This window comes from Lepidochelys kempii, chromosome 26, assembly GCF_965140285.1.
Source record: "Lepidochelys kempii isolate rLepKem1 chromosome 26, rLepKem1.hap1, whole genome shotgun sequence".
NCBI lineage: Eukaryota > Metazoa > Chordata > Testudines > Cheloniidae > Lepidochelys > Lepidochelys kempii.
Genome location: NC_136405.1, coordinates 12,990,622 through 13,008,860, shown reverse-complemented (window position 1 = coordinate 13,008,860; position 18,239 = coordinate 12,990,622). Strand labels below are relative to the sequence as shown.

General features: G+C 49.6%; 1 protein-coding gene across 5 annotated transcripts in view; it reads left to right on the top strand.

The window, feature by feature from the left end:
* The window catches only part of TET3 (tet methylcytosine dioxygenase 3), a 156,993-nt gene that overhangs the window by 72,933 nt on the left and 65,821 nt on the right, over positions 1-18,239 (top strand). Inside the window, exon 4 of one of the 5 annotated variants that reach the window (XM_078850671.1) lies at positions 17,267-17,290. The exons of 2 other annotated variants lie outside the window; for them this stretch is intronic. In XM_078850671.1, coding sequence (XP_078706797.1) covers positions 17,267-17,290 — 24 coding nt within the window. Of the gene's footprint in view, positions 1-2,830; positions 3,227-14,296; positions 14,419-17,266; positions 17,291-18,239 lie in introns of those variants that run through there. 2 more of the 5 variants (XM_073325186.2, XM_073325182.2) reach the window with 2 other exon arrangements.

Here is an 18,239-nt window from a genome sequence, read left to right as displayed (position 1 = left end):
ATGGCAGGAGCTTGCTTTCTCCTTTGGGATCCAGTAAAACCTAAACCACGGGTTTTCTTAATGGCTTTTGGCAAGCAGCACCCGCGCCAGCTGATGTCCGCAGGTATGAGTACGCTGCCACGTCCTCACCGATATTATTATTGTTTGTCTCATGGATAGGTTGTCAACCAGATTATATATGGGCAGAAGTTGAAGCTTGCACTCTGACTGTGGGATGAGAGACAACAGATGAAAGGTGGATAAGACAAACGGGAAGGGTATAAGGCAGCAGCGAGACTGTTATGAGTGGCACTGAGATCCTCAGACAGAAGCGGAGAATTGGATTGTCGTATTCTCAGGACAACAGCAGCTTCTACCTAGCCATTTGCTCTTGGGGACTTTTGGGCTTCATGTGTCCACTAGCGTACCAAGCAACTTGTGATGTGGCGAACAAGGGTGATTGAGAAGAGGCAGCCAGGAGGTCAGCCAGCATACGGATAGCCTTCAAGAGAAGCTTAGCTGGTTTGTCTTCCGTCATCCTAACCACTTGCCCTACTCACTGAAGGAGTTGGGATGTCACTACATTTGCTATACTTAGTTCTCCATAGACCCCCTGCAGTTCCCTGTAAGAGCTTCCCCATCTGGCCAGTCATAACAGGATTTCACTCAGGAGGGCCTATTGTGAGCTTTAGAAAGTTAGCAAGGACAAGGCTTGTCCCCTTTAGCATCCAGTGTAGACCTGTCTTCCCAAGGGAACGGGAAAACTTAAAAGACGCCCACTTCACGCATGCCTTCATCCTGGGCTTCCCTCTGCCTTTGGGGCAGATAGGGGGAAATTGACATGAAATATTATTTTAAAATCCGGAAAATGTCCTGCCCCCAAGTTTTAAATGAACACTCATTCCTTTGCAAAGTGTCAGCACGGGATCTTCAGTGCTAAAAGCACACATTTCTATTGCTTGAGATTAAGTTACTCCTTTTTAGCTGGTTGCGGTAGTACGTTCTTATCCTTTGAGTCAGACATTTGAGTGGGATGCAGCACACTTAGCAAGTGTGTTGCAGAGGCAGTGTGGGCTGGGAGCCTAAGGGCAGGTGCTCAATTCCTATTAAAAGTTGCTGGGAGTTGGGCACCTCACTCCTTTTGAAGTTGTGGAGCTCCAGAACTGCCCTGTTGCAGGCCACATTTCTCTGCTCTCCCTGTGTTTTTGATCACTGCCAGTTCATACAGACCTTCAAGGGCCTGAAAATTAACTCCATATGGACCCAAACCCTAATGGGCATGTGCGATAGGTCTGTACCCCATCGGGAATAGTGATCATGGCAGCCCCTTGGGAACAACCAGAAGGTCTCCAAGGCACGGGAGCTGAGACACACCAATGCAGTGGTACGGGGGAACCATACGCTGCTGCTGGCTGCTCCGTGGGGAGATGAATGGCCTTTGTTCTGCAGGGTTTCTGGCAACTACCAGCTCTTGGAAGACACGAAGGGTCACTTGCAGTCTCTTCCCATTCATGCCTTGTCCCATGGAGCCCCTGGGCAAGCCTCTTCCATTCCTGCACCCAGAAGATGCAGTGCTGCTGGCTTTTGTGGTTCCTTGCCATTCAAGCCGGCCTATTTTAGATTCTTTTTGAGTTCACGTGGTGCTTGTGTATTGGAAAACCCCTGCAGGAGAGAGCCCATCCGTCTCCCCACAGAGCAGCTAGCAGCAGTGTATGGTTCCCCCGTACCACTGTGTTGATGTGTCCCAGATCCCTTGTCTTGGAGACCTTCTTGCGAATGAGATGGGGAGTGAGATCCCCATGGTTCATTCAGTCCTCATCCATCCCGCGGAGACTGCCAACATGGGACCAACCTGGATGCTGGGTTTTGTGTCATTTAGCAGCTGGATCGAGACTGTCTTGTATCACGAGGAGCGGGGGTTGTGATTTGTGCCTTGTGGACGCACGCCCTCTGGAAACCAGAGACCCCAAACTCTCACCAAGGAGCCAGCATCTTGGAGTCTTTGCCCATGTACCAGGATTTGAACCGGATGACTCTTCCTTCCTTGCACCAACCTCCTGAGCCGTCTAGCTCACCGCCTTGTTCCAGGCACCTGGGATTTAGGATTGACGGACCTGCACTTAGCTCCCCAAATGCCTTGGGAGCCAGGAGCGGGAGGAATAACACGTGTAAAGCTTGTTGGATCAGTAGGTGGTGGCTCTTTCTCAGCTGATCAGTCCATAATAAGATATGACTGGAAAATGTTACCTATCCCCTCCCCAGTATTGCTGTCGAGTTGATTTTGATTCTTCCGCCAGTGAGCGGGTTACAAGTCTAGGACCTCGTGATCAGGATCCCGTGCCCCGCGGTAGGTGATTGGCAGCATGACTCTACGTAGGCATGTACGGTGGAGTGACTCCACAATTCCTTGGTTCTGTGAGCTTCCCTGATTACATCAGATGGGGAGTGAGAGCAGGCAGAAGGGTGGCCGGTTGCTTTCGTTCCAACGCAGGCTCTCCTAGATCCAGACCTGGGTTCACCCAAGGTTGAGGGGCTGCGGCGGGGGTGGGGTGGGGGAGTGTTCAGCGAGCGCTGATCGGACTGAGGCTTTCCCACCAGAAATGCCTTGGTGCATTAAAGAAAACAGCAACCGGCCACTGTCATGTTCCCAAAAGGGAGTGCCCAGCTCTGTGTTAAGGGATACGGGGGTTGGGACTATGCTGCAGGAGCAGCATATGTAACCGGTCCCTTTAACGGAACAGTCAGGGGGCATTTAAGGTTCTTTGACTGAAGCTGGAGGCAGAAAAACTCGGCGCTCGCAAAATGCTGAATCTCCGCTTTTCAGGGGCAGGGGATTTGGTGCCAGTCGATTTATTTATTTATTCATTTCTCTATTTTGCTTTTTCAAAGCCTCCCTGAAGAGGCCGAGGCCTGCCCCCTCTGAGCCCGCCGGGGTGCGGCGTTTTATTTCAAAGGGGTGGGGGAGTTAATTCTGTCCCTCCGTCGCCCGCACCGACCCTGCTTTCTCCGCCTGCATGCAATACTGCTGCCATTCCGGCTATGTACGTGCACTGTGCAAGAAGGATAATGGCCCCTACAGCTGTTCGGCGGGGGGAGGGGGAAGTGTGTGTAGGCTGAATAACTAGATCAGTGTTTCCTCCTCTGTGGTCCTTAGTTGTGGTGTGTCACGTTTTCCTGTGGACCCTTCCATGCTTCCCTTTCCTTTCGCCTCTCTGTTTTTGGTTCTTTTCCAGTGGATTCTGCAAATGTAAGTGTTCCCTTTTGATCTTTCCCTTGTGTGCAATTTTTCCGAGAGGTCTGTCTGTCTCTCTCTCTCTGTCTCTCTGTCTTTGTTACAGAGAGTGCCAAGGTTTACCCGGCGTGTGTGTGTTTGGTTGAACCTTGGCACTGGTGTGTGTGTGTGTGTGTGTGTGTTAATCTGGTGCAGCTTTCTCTGGTGTCTGTCTGTCTGTCGATCTACTGAGTGCAGAGATTACAAGCTGGTGGGAGGCAGCATGTCATGTTTAAATCGCAGAATTTGCAAACCGCAGCTGAACTGGCAGACAGGGCAACGATGTGGGAGCACCGACCTTTGTAAGCTGTTGCTATGGAAAACCAGCCCTTGCTGCTCCCCACCTTTTCTAAAATATTGCACCAGGTCCATGCAGCCATCTGGGCAGGGGGTGAGCTCAGAGATAGTTTTGCTTTGACAGCATTTGCCCCCCGGGGCACCAAAGTAACTAGACGGGGAGGCGAGCGGTGGTGGTGGGGAAGACAAGAGAGGAAACACATTTCTTCAGCACAAAGGTTACCCTGTCATTTGTAAGGTCCTGGAGATCCGCGGTGGGGTTTTCCTGTAATGATCTTAAATTATAAATGGCTACTAACTTATTTTCTTAAGTAGCTTACTGAATTTGGAAGCTTTCCAAGGTATATTTGTGTGTGTGTGGTTTTCTTTCTTTTTTTGGCTGAGGCATTTAAAAAAAAACAACTCACTTTCCCTTAAGGTGGATTTTTTTTTCCTTCTAAAAATCTTGTCTGCTTCGCTTCTGGGGGAACTTAAAAACGATCATTGGGGGAGAAAAAAAGCTGGGGATTTAAAAAAAATTATCTTTATTATTTGCCTGGGTAAATGAAAGGAGAGCTAGCCCAGGGGTGCGTTTTCAAGGGGAAATGGTGGTGGTAATCGAGGTGTGTGTGTGGGGGCATATTTGTCATGAAAACTGGGGTGACTTTGTCCCGTGGGAGGTTGATTTCTACAGCATCACTCAGGCAAAAGAGAGAGAGGGAGTCTGAGTAATTGATCCCCACTAAGGAAGCAGAATGGCCTCACAATGCACACCCTGCAAGATCTTTGCAGAGATTGGCAGATCCAAAGCCTTCTCGGGACCAAGGGAGCAGGGGCGGCAATGCTGCTGATAGCTGGGGTGTGTGGGGGGGAGAGAAGCAAGGGAAAAGGCACGAATTGTAGAGGTTCCTCCTCAGAGTTCCCCCACCCCCAGCTGCGCTGCAAAGGAACAAAGGGAGCCGGGCGGAAAAGCCGTGATGTGCAGGATTTGTTAGATAAGGGGTAGATTTGATTGGCTCCGTGTGTGAAAATCTGCCTCTGATCTGTAAAAGATATTAGATTTATAATTAACCCTTTGGGGAGCCCAGCAGCACAGCGGAATTGTGTCTCCAGGCTGCAGTCTTCTGTACCTTATCGCCCCGGACTGCAGCTCCCAGTTCAGGTATAGCTGGGACGGATGATGCACTTTGCCTCTCTCCTTTGGCATTTAATTGAGCAGAGCCTGGGGTTTGTAGAGGAACTTTTTCATCAATTCAGAAATTTTAAGGCCAGAAGGGGTCACTGTGCTCATCCCCTGGCGATCCTTGCATTGCGCCCCCCCTCTTGCTTAACTAGAGCAGATTACCTAAAGACACCCCCCCCCCACCTTGACTGACAGCCTTCATGTGAACTTTAGTGTGATAGGGTTTTTTTTTATCCTGGTCCTTAATGGAATCCCCGGGCGGGTGATAAACACAGTGGGAGCAAAGACGACCAATGTGCAGCGTGCATAGTTACCCTTTAATATCCCTGTGACCTCCCATAGCTATCACAGGTTAGCTAGTTGAGGGCATGGTCATGTTCCCACTGAAGTCAAGGAGAGTCTTGCGCTGGAGTTCTGTGAGCTTGAAGCCCACAGCCTGCCAAGCCCTGTGTGTTGCTCCTCTGGAAGACACACCTGATGTCTGATGTGCATCTAAGGTGCAGGTGTGGCCCTTGTACAGTCTGAGCCAGTTTATAGCTTTTCACTGCAGCCCCCATCGAGCCACTCGGCTTGGGTCTGCAGACTGGAGGTTCGGTTCACCAACGTTTTGTGGGTGAGGTCCGCGTCTGGGAGCAACGGCATCTAGTAGCGAGAGCAGTGTCCAAGCTCCCACGTGCCTGGCTGCCGATGGACCCCCCACCCCTGCCTGACATCCAGCTGCCGCTGCTGTTCCAGCCCTGGGCTTCCCATGCCCAGAGCTCTGCTGATTCTGCTCAGCCCTGGTCGGCAGCAGCATCCCCTTGCTGTCCTGGTTGCATGGGACTTCGTGTTTGCAAAGCCCTGAGAGGTCACTGGATGCAAGGGTTCAACTGCAACTTGTTAATATTCGTTAACACGCCAAGTGCTGTTTTCGCAGTGGTCCCCAAATGCATTCAGTTCCCCACCCCCATAATATTTCTGTGTATTTTCAACGGGCTTAAACGAAGCACTTAAAAGCTGGCGTGTTGGCCGAGCTGCTGAGAACACAGCTATAATTGTGTGGCCCTTGATGGTTTTCAGCGCCATGTCCTTCCCTTTTTCATTCCTTTTGAATTTCTAATTGCGGTTACACTGGCGTTCTCCTCTCCCCATCCACGAGACACATCTCGGAGAGGAGAAAACAGAGCAATTAGGAGGAATTCCCGCAGCCCAGTTCGTTTCAGACCTTTCCTGCCTGCCTAGGTTTTTGGATACCCTCTTCTCCTCCGTAACATTGGTGCATCCCCCAGAGATGAACACACCACATGTCTGTGAATTAGGACAGTGCTACTATCCCCATTGGAACAGATGGGGAAACTCAGGTTTGGGGTCTGTCTACACTGCAGTCAGAGGTGTGACGCTGCAGCACGTGTAGACGCACCTGAGCTAGCTCGCTCCAACAGCGGTGAAGCTCAGGCTGTAGGAGCCCAGCCGGGACCCTCGAGTGTGTACTTGAGTGGCAGTCCCATGCTGCCATGGCTTCCCTGCTATTGGATCAAACTACGCTTGGGTACGTCCTCGCATGCTGCAGTCACCCCTCTGACTGCGACATAGACATCTCCACAGAGAGACTGAAGACCAGGTAGTGAAGTGCTCAGCCCCCGCAGAGAGATCAGTTCCCATTTAGTCCTCTCAGCCACGGCCCGATTTTCAAAGGTGGTCAGCAGCACCCAGCAGCTCCCATGGGGACATGTAGGGCCAGATTTTCAAGTGTCACCTGTTTTGGCCCAAGGAGTTGGTGGCGGGGCTGAGGATTGAACCTAGGTCTGCTCTGCTGTCTTTCAGTCGGAGGGTCTTAACCTCTAGACCAGACTTCTTTCCTTGTGAGCCGAGGTCTGGAGTTCTGTGTTCAGGTCTAAGCCCCACAGGGCTAGCGAGCTAGAGGGAATTTGAAGGAGAGCAGCAAAAGTGGTGCTCGGGTTGGAGGGCACTGATTTTTGGAGCAAGAATTCGATAGGTGTAGAGCGCGCCAGGGTGAGGGGGAGTTGGTAACTCTCTATGGGCATTCAGCAGACATGGACACCAAGGGTAGAGGGTCTTGTCTAGGTGATGGCCATAACTAGGAAGGACGGGATGAGATGAACGATAGGAAGACCGAGTCTGAATATCTGTTTGGCTGTGCAACGGGCTGTCCCGGGAAGTGAAGAGACACCTGTCATTGGGTTATTTAGCACACAGTCTAGCACAGCCCTGGAGAAGCAACCTAGAGCAAGGGACTGTCCTGCACTAGGCACGGACAGAATGAAATGGGTTGCATGTGTGGGTGCAGGGGGAGGGTCCCCCCATCTATGCGTGGAAGTGAGGGCTGGACGGGTGGTATATGTGTCCCCTCCCAACTGGTGGTGAGGAATCCACAGAAGTTTGGGGCCGCATTAGCTTTTCCAGGTTCCCACTCTGCACCATGAAATCTCCCTTTGCAGGGGCAGCTGTGGGGTCCCTGGCAGCATGGCTCTATGGAAGCTGGAGAGGGGCAAGGGGGCCCTAGAACTTGGGGGCAGGGGGAGTCCCACAAGGCCCCTAGCCCAAGGGATAACGATCCTGCTGATTCCATGCCCTCATGTCACATCAGAAAAGAGTTTGAGGCTCCTCCTCCCGTCTAGCACAAAGAAAGGGAGGGTGGTTGAAAATTTGTGCTCCAGCAGATCTCTGGGGTCTGAGATCCCCACTATTTGCGCTCTCCGAGAGAAGAAATTTGGGCAAGGCTCACAGAGCTCCCCTCCAGCAATTCCGCCTTGCTCCCCTCCTACCACAATTTGATCCACTGACCGGGCGCCTGCGCCATCCTATTAACTCTGCCCAGATTGGCATGTTGAGCCCATGTCCCACCCCTGTATTCCCTTCCCAGGACACCAGAATGTGGACCCTCTGCTGAGGACAACCCTCCTGCCACTTTCTCTGGGCATCCTGGGTCCAGCAACCTCGTTGCTGGGAACACAGACCTCGTTTGGTTTGTTGTTTTTTGTTAAATGCGCCGCTACTTTGCTCCTGGCCTTGGGAAGTGAAACGGCAAGGTCTCCTCAAAGACGGGTCCCTCCGGCAGCCTGGGAAATTGCTGTCAGATGTCTCCTTGGTGCGTGAGGGGGGTAGAACAGACTTCTTGTGCTCTCAACATTTGTGTCGCATTAGAGTACCGTATGGAACGTGGGAGATGGGCCCCTTCCCCTCGGGGCTCTCTCAAAACACAGGGCCGCCTTTGAAGAAACCCTCTTGTTTGGAGCTGTCTTTAGAAGATTTCCAAAGGGACTGGCTGTCCCTTTCGGGTGGGAAGTTACCTCGTTTGGCCTCTCCTTGTTATGGGGTCACAGCAGGTCTGGGGTTGTTTATACTGGCCAGCGACTGACTGCTCCAGTCTCACTTTGAAGTGGGGCCTTCTTGTTGTCAGGGAAAGTGAATTGGAAAGGCAGCTCCGACGCGAAACGAAGGCTATGTCTACATTACCGGCAACACAGCAGCATAACTGCAGCTACACCAACCTAGCACTGCAGTGTGGACGCTTACTGCAGTGACAGAAAGGGTTTTTCCATTGATGTAGTTATTCCACCTTTCCCACAGGCTGCGTAGCTAGGTCGGTGGAAGAACTCTTCCATCAACCTAGCTGAGTCTGCGCTGGGGGCGGGGGCGTTGGTCAACGTAAGTGCATCACTCTGGGCATAAAAATGTTTACAGCTCTGAGCAGTGTAGCTAGGTCGAGCTAATATTTAGGTGTAGACTGGGGCTAAGAACTGGGGCACAGTGGGAATTAGTGAGGAGAGAAATTGCTGCACAATCCCAGGTCAAATCGAGCCCTACGCTGTTAGCCAGAGGATACAAAGGCTGGCTCATAACTGGGCCTCAGGAGGCCGAAGCTTCGCTCTGCCACAGACTTCACGTGGAAGGCCTGGTCTACACTAGAAAACTAGGTCGGCCCAACTGCGTCGCCAACGGGTGTGAAAACTTCTTACACCCCCTGAGCGATGTAGGTATGCCGACCTAGCTGCTTGTATAACCAGTACTAGGTCAACAGAATAATTCTTCCAAGCTACCATCTCTTGGGGAGGTGGATTACCTCTGCTGATGGGAGGAATTCTCCTGTTGGCGTAGCGAGTGTCTACACTGAAACACTCTGCTGCTGTGGTGTTTTTAAGTGTGGACAAGGCCTCTGTCTCCTCCCCGCTCCAGGCTTCAGTATTGCTGAAGCGAAATGGGGGTGAGAATCCTGACCTCACAGGGAGCGGCATGAGGATGGCGTTCAGGAAGCACTCAATGGAGTGGTCACGCGGGCCAAAGATGTACCAAGATGGAAGGAAAGATGGTTCCACTGTAGGTGAAATGGGCTTAGGCATCTCACTTGCTCTGGCACTAATAGGCCCTTACCTTGGCAGAGAGGCTTGAGGGTGAACGAGCCATGAGATGGGATGGTTCTTTCGCCCCCTCGAAGAGACAGTGCGGGGGAAATGTGCCCTTCCAAGAAATTTTCAGGGCGCTCGGCCTGGCTCTAAATCCACACGTGGAATGAAACTGGTTTTTCATTATTTCTCTGATCAGGGTTAATCTCTGTGTTGAGACCCTCAGGATTTGGCCGTTCCTGGAGATAGCACTTGGCATGTGGAGATTGTGTTTCAGTTACAGAGTATTGCCGGAAGCTAACTCGCGCGGAGATCGTCTACATACTGAGTGGCACCCCTTGAACCGGTTTAGTTAAATGGCACAAACACCCATGTGGACACTCTTATTTCAGCTTAATCCAGGCTTATTTCGATTCATTTTAGGAACAGGTTGGAACTAAATCCAAGTAAGATCGTCCCGTGCAGAGGTGTTGCATTGGTTTAACTAGACCAGAGCAAATTTGTGTGTAGACGAGACCTCAGCCTCAGAACTCCCTCTTGAGCATTGTTATCCCTGGTTCACGTATTAAATGTTAGAGGTTAAAGGAGGAGTCATAGTCAGCGCTGGTGTTAGACTCAGTGCCCGAGTCCTGATGCCAGCAGCGTTCCCCCGTTGTTGCCTGCGTTGGCAATTCTCAGTTGCTCTCTCCCTGTGAGGGACAATCCCCGGGTGAGGCTAGGACAGGGCGCTTCAGCGAAGCCAACCATGTGCTCAGCCCGCTGGAACAACACTGCTAGCGAAAGAGAAAATGGGCCAGTCCTCGGGGGGGATGCTAAGCTGGAGGCGCCTTTGCAGTGCTTCCTTTTTCTGGGCGGGGGGGCATTCGTACTCTTATCCTCCTCTCGGAGTGGCCACAAGAAACACAATATGGAGATTAAGGGGGAAGAAAACCGTCTGCCTCAGAGACCATGTTAGGTCATAAAACCCCCTTGTGTGGAAACCCTGGGCTGTTTCTGTTTGACTGTCGGAGAAGCTGTGGGGATTACAGCGCTGGATGGGCAGGACTTCATGCCGGGGGGCCTAGGCCTCCTCTTGTTTGTTTTGCAGACTGTATTTGGTTGACTCCAGATGTGCCCTCCCCACCGTATGTCCCGGCAGTCAGATACATGCAAAGATGGAAAAGCCCTATGAGACTCCCTCAGTCCAACTCCCACAGACCCAGGCAGGATTGCTGCCTACCGTGTATTCTTCAGAGAGAGCTGTGGAGAATTCATGTGTGTATGTGTGCATAGAGACAAATGATGGTGATTTACTATTATGTGTTAATTGCTGACAGACAGCATGGTCCACTGCTGTCCATGCTCTCAGGAGCTTACAACCTAATTACAATCAGATCAAATCCCGATTATCCAGCGAGCCATCTTCTTATCTTTTAGTTATCTCCTCTCTCATCATGTCGTATCCCTTAGCTTGTGCCCATCATCATAGTATCTAGGCTCCTTAAATAAACAATGAAACAAAGTCAGGTTCGTGGGAGTTGCAGGCCAGTTAGGGTCTGTCTACACTACATGATAAACTGGGGTCTGTGGGACCCAAGCTTGTGGACTCAGTGTATCCAATCCCAGGCTGGAGTGTCCACACTGTGTCGTAAACCTGGTGGTACGGTTGCTGGACCTGGGTCTCACACCTGTGCTAATACATCCATATTGTGCCATGCAGACCTTCTGGCTCAGGTCTGCAGCTTGACTTGCATCCACACTGCAAAATGACAGGGCTTGGAACTGAGTCTCAGCTGGTCTCGGGCTCAGATCCACTCGCTCCCCACGCCCCAGTGGGTCCTAGGACTTGCACCTGAGTGCTTGCTGACCAGAGTCAGACAGATTTGCATGTAGATGGTAGGAGGGGTTGGTCTCAAACCTAAACCCGGGTTTACAATGCAGTGTATACATAAAAAGAAAAGGAGGACTTGTGGCACCTTAGAGACTAACCAATTTAGTTGAGCATAAGCTTTCATGCGTGCATCCGATGAAGTGAGCTGTATGTAGCTCACGGAAGCTTATGCTCAACTAAATTGGTTAGTCTCTAAGGTGCCACAAGTCCTCCTTTTCTTTTTGCAGATACAGACTAACACGGCTGCTACTCGGAAACCTGTATACATAAAGTAAAGGTATGAGGGGACATGATAAGTTTTCAAGTACATAGAAGGTTGTTAAAAGGAAGAGGGAGAAAAATTGTTCTCCTCAACCTCTGACGACAGGACAAGAAGCAGTGGGCTTAAATTGCAGCAAGGGTGGTTTAGGTTGGACATTAGGAAAAATTTCCTAACTGTCAGGGTGGTTAAGCATTGGAATAAATTGCCTAGGGAGGTTGTGGAATCTCCATCATTGGAGGTATTTAAGAGCAGGTTAGACAAACACCTGTCGGGGATGGTCAAGATAATACTTAGTCCTGCCGTGAGTGCAGGAGACTGGACTAGACGACCTCTCAAGGTCCCTTCCAGCCCTAAGATTCTCTGGTTCCATGACTACACAGCAGTAAAACACCCACAGCTAGCCTGTGTCAGCTGACATGGGCTTTGGAGCTACAAAATTGCAGTATAGACCCTGCAGGGTCCCAGAGCTTGGGCTCCAGCTTAAGCTTGAACGTTTCTACTGCAGTTTTATAGCCCAGCAGTCTGAGCCCCACAAGCCCGTCAGCTGACGCTGGTTAGTCACGTGGGTTTATTGCAGTGTAGACATACCCTTAGGATCTCATCTGAATGACATGCCCTCATATAATGGAGTTCTGGCCCAGTGAGGTCCCCTTTTCTTTCCTGGTAGCGGAGCTGAGGGTTACCATGTTACATGCTCCAGAGCTACTTAGAACTAAGCTATACTGTGGGGAGAGAATTTCTCTTTATCTCTGGAGAACGTGGCCCTTTCAGGTTTATTTTTACCATCTGTAAAGTAACATCTAGAGGTACAATCAGGATCAGGGCCCAGTTGTGTCGGGCACTGTAAATCACAACAGGGGACAGTCTCTGCTCCCAAAAATTTACACTCTAAACAGCCATAGGGTGGGAGGGAAAACAGAGGCATCAGGTGAAATGACTTGCCCAGGGTCACCCAGCGGGTCAGTGGCAGAACTCTGATCTCCTGACTCCCACTCCAGTGCCCTGTCGACTTGATTATGCTTAAGCTCCATCTACACTGTGAACTAGAGGTGTGATTTCCCTGGTCGTGTACACACCCGCAACTGGTGGTTTTGTAAGTGGCATGGCTAAGCCGTGGTGCTTACTGCCGATGGTGCTACTCAGGCTACCTACTGCGGCGATGCGGCTATTTATACTTGCGCTAGCTGGGGGTGTGCAGGTGCTAATATATGTACACGAGCAGGGGAGTCGCACCCCTAGCTTGTCGTGTAAACGGCATCTTAGCCGGAGTGCTTTACAAGCATGCAGAGCAGTTGTTTCCACTGCAGCTAACCTACAGTACGCAGGGGGCTTCAGCTACCCAAACCCTTCACTGCAAGGCCTGCAAATATTAAATACAAAATGTAAGACTCAAGGCACTGGTTGAGGTCAGTGGGGTCCATCGGAGAAGAGAACTAATTACTCTCGGTGTTCCAGATTCTGTTGTGTGGCTGTGGAGAGTCATTCCACGTGGGAGCAGGAGCGATTTCTGTTTCCCCTCGTGGACAGCGCCCTGGGAAAGAGAGCACTTGCATCAAAGACTCCGCTAGATCCCAAGCCGTTGATCTCCCTGTACCAGATTCAACCCTCCTGCGGACATTGATTTCACTAGGGCTTGTGCCTGTTTGTGCTCACAGTGGATTGGGCCCTCTACCTCGGTTTCCCCAGCTGTAAATTGGGGAGAAGGATATAGTAGTGGGAGGGTTCTGTCACTTTAAGGATGGGCTTAGATATTTTATGGACCAAGTATGGATGGCCAAGTCAGGGCTTATATTGGTGTTTATAAGAAGCAGAACTTAAATTACCAGCTGTTTGGGGTGGGGGCCGTCTTTGTTCTGTGTTTGTACAGTGTTCCTAAAATGCTACGATGATAGAAATAATAATAGATGAGATTCTTTGCATTCTTGATCATTTTGAGCTTGCAGTCCATAGTGCGTCTGCTCCTTAGAATAAGGGTTTGCCGGACGAGAGGCTATAAAAATGATTGATTAAAGGGAAATGATCAGCTTCATATTTTTAAATTCATTTTTAAAAATGTCCATTTATTCCCCTTTAAAATTTGAACGTCCCAAAATCTTGTTTTAAAATTTCCATGCCAAAGGATTTTTAACAAGGGTGGTTTTCCTCTTCCCCTGGTGCATGTTTATAAGGGTCTTTGAAGTTAGCTGGTTTGTACCTTGCTAACTGACTGCACATGAAAAAATAGTGAAATCGACTACGCAAAGGGCTGTCGGGCACAGTCAGCAAATTGCAAAAACAAAATAGAAAAGAATTTAAGCTTTTAGTTAGAGAGATCTAAGGTGTTGCTTGTACTAAGAAGAAGTACACCGCTTCCAGACAGTTCAGTTCAGTTCATTTCATTGAAGCGCTGTTGGTATTGGAAAGCTATATGTGCGTTCCTGAAGCGTAAGCGAGAGACAAACCCTCAGATCTCTGTTCCTTTAAAGTTGAAATCTGTTGAGCCCCTTTCAAGTTGAAGTCAGAGCCTCAGCTAGCGTAGATCAGCAGAGATCCACCAGTGTTAGTGGAGATTTGCTGATTTATGCCAGGTTTGTGTGTGTCTAACGGTCTTGTTATACATGTCAGAATATCCCGAAACCTTTATGACCTACGCTTGTGGCACCTACTCGGACAGAACTCCCACTGAACTCAGCAGGCGTTTTGCCTGCAGGACTGAGCTTGAACGACTTCTCAGGCAGGAAGGTCTCTTGACGAGCTGGGAGTGGCCCGTATTCCATTATGCAGCTTTTTTCTGTAGTCAGCAACATGCTTATCTGTAGTTTAGAAACCAGCCTGAACTCAAGTGGAGTGTCTGCCGACCGCAATCAGCCTTCAGACAGTTTCCACCTAGAACTACTCAGGCTTCATAAAAATGCACATGCTCTAGATGTTTGCCCTGTGCCTGTAGCTAGGGGGCTGGGGGGGGGTACAGTGACACTCGCATTCTTTCCCTGACCCCGCTTGTAGGAGTCCGCTGCCTTAATGCTGATCAATTTCTTAAGGATTAAGTGTACAGACATGCCCCATACTTTGAAACCTCTGCAAGGATTTTCCTGTTGTATGCTGGGATCCAGCTTGGTATGCTCACACCATCATCTCTACATGGCAGAGGGCTGGATTAAGGAAGGCTCGGGAATCCTGGCATCCGGGGCAGTGAGTCAGAGGGGTAATCAGCAGCGCAGCACCCGAGATCGCCTGTTTAGGAAGAGGATCAAGGTGAGGCTCCATCAACAGGAGTGCTGGGAGAGGTAGATCTGCTCCAGGGGTAGGAAAAATCTGTCCAGGTAAAAGGGAGGGTGGTTTGAATCACTGGGGGAATAGGCCTTGTTTAGCCTTAATTCAGCCCAGGGCATTACATCGCCCCCATTTTAACAGTAATTCCTAGGAGTCACTTCTGGGATTTGTATGCTCCCCATAACATGAGCACGTGCCAAACAGAGGGCCCAGCCTAGAGACTTTTGATGCCAAATCCGTGTAGCTCATTGATAACTCACAGCAACAGTGGCTGCTGTGCTGGGGTAATACAGCAACAGAGATACCGGTTTGGATTGTCACTAGAGCCATCAGAATTGTTTTGTCAGAAAGTTTTTTCTTTTGGGGGCGGAGGCAGGAATATTCCTTTTTGAACAAGACAGAATTTTCCGCAGGGGGGAAAAAAAAGTTATTTTGTTGAAAGGACAAATTTCATTTTGATTCGATTCAAAATGAAATGTTTTCAGTGTGGGTTTCTCTCCCCCTTTTTACTCCAGCGGAAAAAAGGGAGAAGAAAATGTTCAATTTGAATGTAAATGATTGGGGTGGGGAGGTTATTTCATTTACATGAAAAATAACATAAACTTCCTCCGCAAATTTTGAGTGGAATGAACTGTTTTTAGTTTCCTTGGAAATGTTTTGGGGAAAATTGGTCTATTAATGGGGATATGTTTGCCTTTTAGTAGGGATCCATCCAGCTGGTTTTACACTACCACCTATCACCATTGTATTTGAGCACCTTCCGTACACAATCAATAGTAGTCCTTATAACACTCTCCTTAGTGCAGCGGTTTTCAACCTGTGATCCGCGGGGATCCGCAGACTATGCCTAAGGTTTCCAAAGGGGTCCCACCTCCATTTGAAAATGTTTAGGGGTCTGCAAATGAAAAAAGGTTGAAAACTGCTGCACTAGTGGACTTCATGAAATCGGACACTTTTCCCTTTTGGGGGTAAAAAGCTCTGCTTGAGGTATTTGATTTGCTTGTTTGTTACCGGTGTCTACTTTTTTATTTACTGGGGGGCAGTGTGTGGGTGGCCTCAGTGTTGCAAATGTCATTCGTGCTGTGTTGGAAAAGCTTTCTCAACGGAAAGGAGTACTAGTGGCACCTTAGAGACTAACCAATTTATTTGAGCATAAGCTTTCGTGAGCTACAGCTCACTTCATCGGATGCATCTCAAAGGAGAAACTCCTCAACTCCTTGCAGGATCACATAGGAAGTTATTGTACTTCTGAGCAGATGGGTCCTCTCTGGTTTGTCCCCCAGCCGATTCAGCACTGCTCCCTACAGTACATTAATCTGGTGTTCCAACTACTGCGCTTGACGGTGGCCATATAAAAATTCTTGTCCCCAAGTGCTGGTAAACACACCGCTTTGGGAGATGGGCCACTGCTTTTTTTCCAATAAGGGTTGTTATATTTTTAGCATTCAGGAAGCTCTCCTGTTATCAGCAAACTTCTAAAAATATCAGCTCGCATCCCACCTCTCCAGCTCCTAACTTCCTTTCAGCCTTGGTTAAATGTGCCACGAAGTGGGTTAAAAATAGCACCAAGGGGCAAGGGAATGTTGGGTCATGAAAATAGCATTCTCCAGTCTGCAGATCTTCTAAGGCGCCTATTCTCCTCCATCGTTAATGCTGAGATGTAAGGGTTGCGAGTGAAATCAGTGCTTATCGCATGACAGGCAGATGCTAGGGGAGGGGCACCATAGATAAAGTTAGGGGTTGTCTGCATGCAAATTTGCACCAGGTGAGGCCTTGTCTGCACACGCACAAGTAGCATCAGTTTAACTTTTATTGCTGTTTAAAGTGGTTTACTCAAACTGGTGCAAAACCCTGTGTAGACGCTGTTAATTTGGTTTAGCTTAAACTCATCCCTAATTGATCTAAATGACGTTGGTAGAAGCGAGGTTAAACTGACACAGCTCAGCCCAGAGACAAAGAATGGAAGCTATACATCTGCATGAAGAGGTGAAATCAATCCCCTTGAATTAGCATAAATTTCACCCCCCAAATTGGGCTTGTAAATTACAGTTAACAGGCACACTAACCAAAGGCTCTGCTTCTTGGAATTGCTGTGGGGATTGCGTGATGCTTTCTGCAATAGGAGGGGTTATTACAGTGAGACTTGATAATCCTGGGGGACTGTTTTGAGCCTCTGGAAAAATCCCCTTGTCGTTTCAAAAGCAAAAGTTCATTCTCAACTTCCGCTCCGGAAACAGTGCATTTTAGCCTCCCTTGGGTAGAGGTGGCTGTATTCCAGTAATGAATGGATGAGCTGTATGTCTATAGAGAGTGGGTAATCCATATGTATATGTACAATCTAGAAAGAGCTCTGGGTGCTTGTGCAATGGAAGCTGTGGTCCAGTAGGTAGGGACTGCCCTGGTTCATTTCCCACCTCTGCCACTGACTTCCTGTGTGGCCTTGGCCAGATCACTTAGCAGTGGCCACTAATTTTGAGTGCTTTCACTTTTAAGTGCCCAACATGGGATACCTACAGCCTGGTTTTCAGAGGTGCCGACCACCCAGCGCTCCAGTTGAAGTCACTGGGAGCGGCAGGTGCTCAGCACCTCTGAAAATCAGGCTGCAAGTGTTGCAGATTGGGCCCCCCCACAAAAAATCAAGCAGCCAGAATGAGTGGAAATGTAGGCTTTGGGGCTGTGCCTCAGTTTGCCCATCTGTAATGTGGAGACAATGAAACTTACCAACTAAGGGTATAATGAGGGTTAACTGAGGTGAGCATTAAGAGTCGTGGTGGTGTTATAGAGCATGTCTGGGCATTACAATAATGCATGTATTGCTTTTCATCAGTAGATCGCAAACCACTCTGCAGAGCAGGTCAGTATTATCAGCCTTGTGCTTAGATGGGGAAACCGAGGCACGGAGCGGTGAAGTAACTTGCGCAAGGTCGTCTAGCAGGCCAGCGGCGGGAATAGAACCCTGGTCTTCTGAGTCACACACCGTGATCTATCTGCTAGGCCATAGATCTCTCAGGAGATCTTGTTTCCACTCCTGACTCTGACTCCCTATGGAAAGTCACTTAATCTCTCAGTGCCCCAGTTGCCCATCTGTAAACTGGAGGTAAGAACGCTTACAAATGCTTTGAGGTCTGCTGACGAAAAGTGCCGTGTAAGTGCAGAGTATTATACGCTGCTTGCGTTGCCTTTATGGAGCTACCCTCCAACCACCTCTCCCCGAGACTGACTGTAAAGCAGACTTAAAACGTCCCCTACCCAATATACTGCATCACCCTCGGGCTGCCTGTGTCCCTGCCCCAGGGCCAGCTGTGCAGGTACTGTGATTGATGTAGCTAGGAAGCCTGCGATGCTGGAATGCTGCATGCCGGTGCTCTGGGCTTGTGAGCTGACGCTTGTTTATGCTGCTTCCACTTGCAATAAACCGGCCCACTCGGAGACTCCGCTGGCTTTCGTCTGGACTTTCACACATATCACACACAAGGCGCTGACCGCAGCAGCAGAAACAGATTTCCCAGCTAGGTCTAGAGTTGAGGTCAAACCGAGCGCAGCCTCTTGACCTACATGCTCAAATCTCTCCCTTTTGTCCACGCTTTGATCAGAACTGCCGACCTTAGCCTGGAAGTTCACTCTGTACGGCCCGTTGGATTCTTCTGCCGAGGCTGCTAACAAAGGAGCCAGTTGGTACGGGCTCTGGTGGCGATTTTTGTGACATGGCCCCTGTCTATCAGGCACTGGGGCAGAGACCCTCCAAACTTGTTCCACATCAGTTGTAAATCTTCATTGTGAGCCCAATCCACCATCGCCCTGAA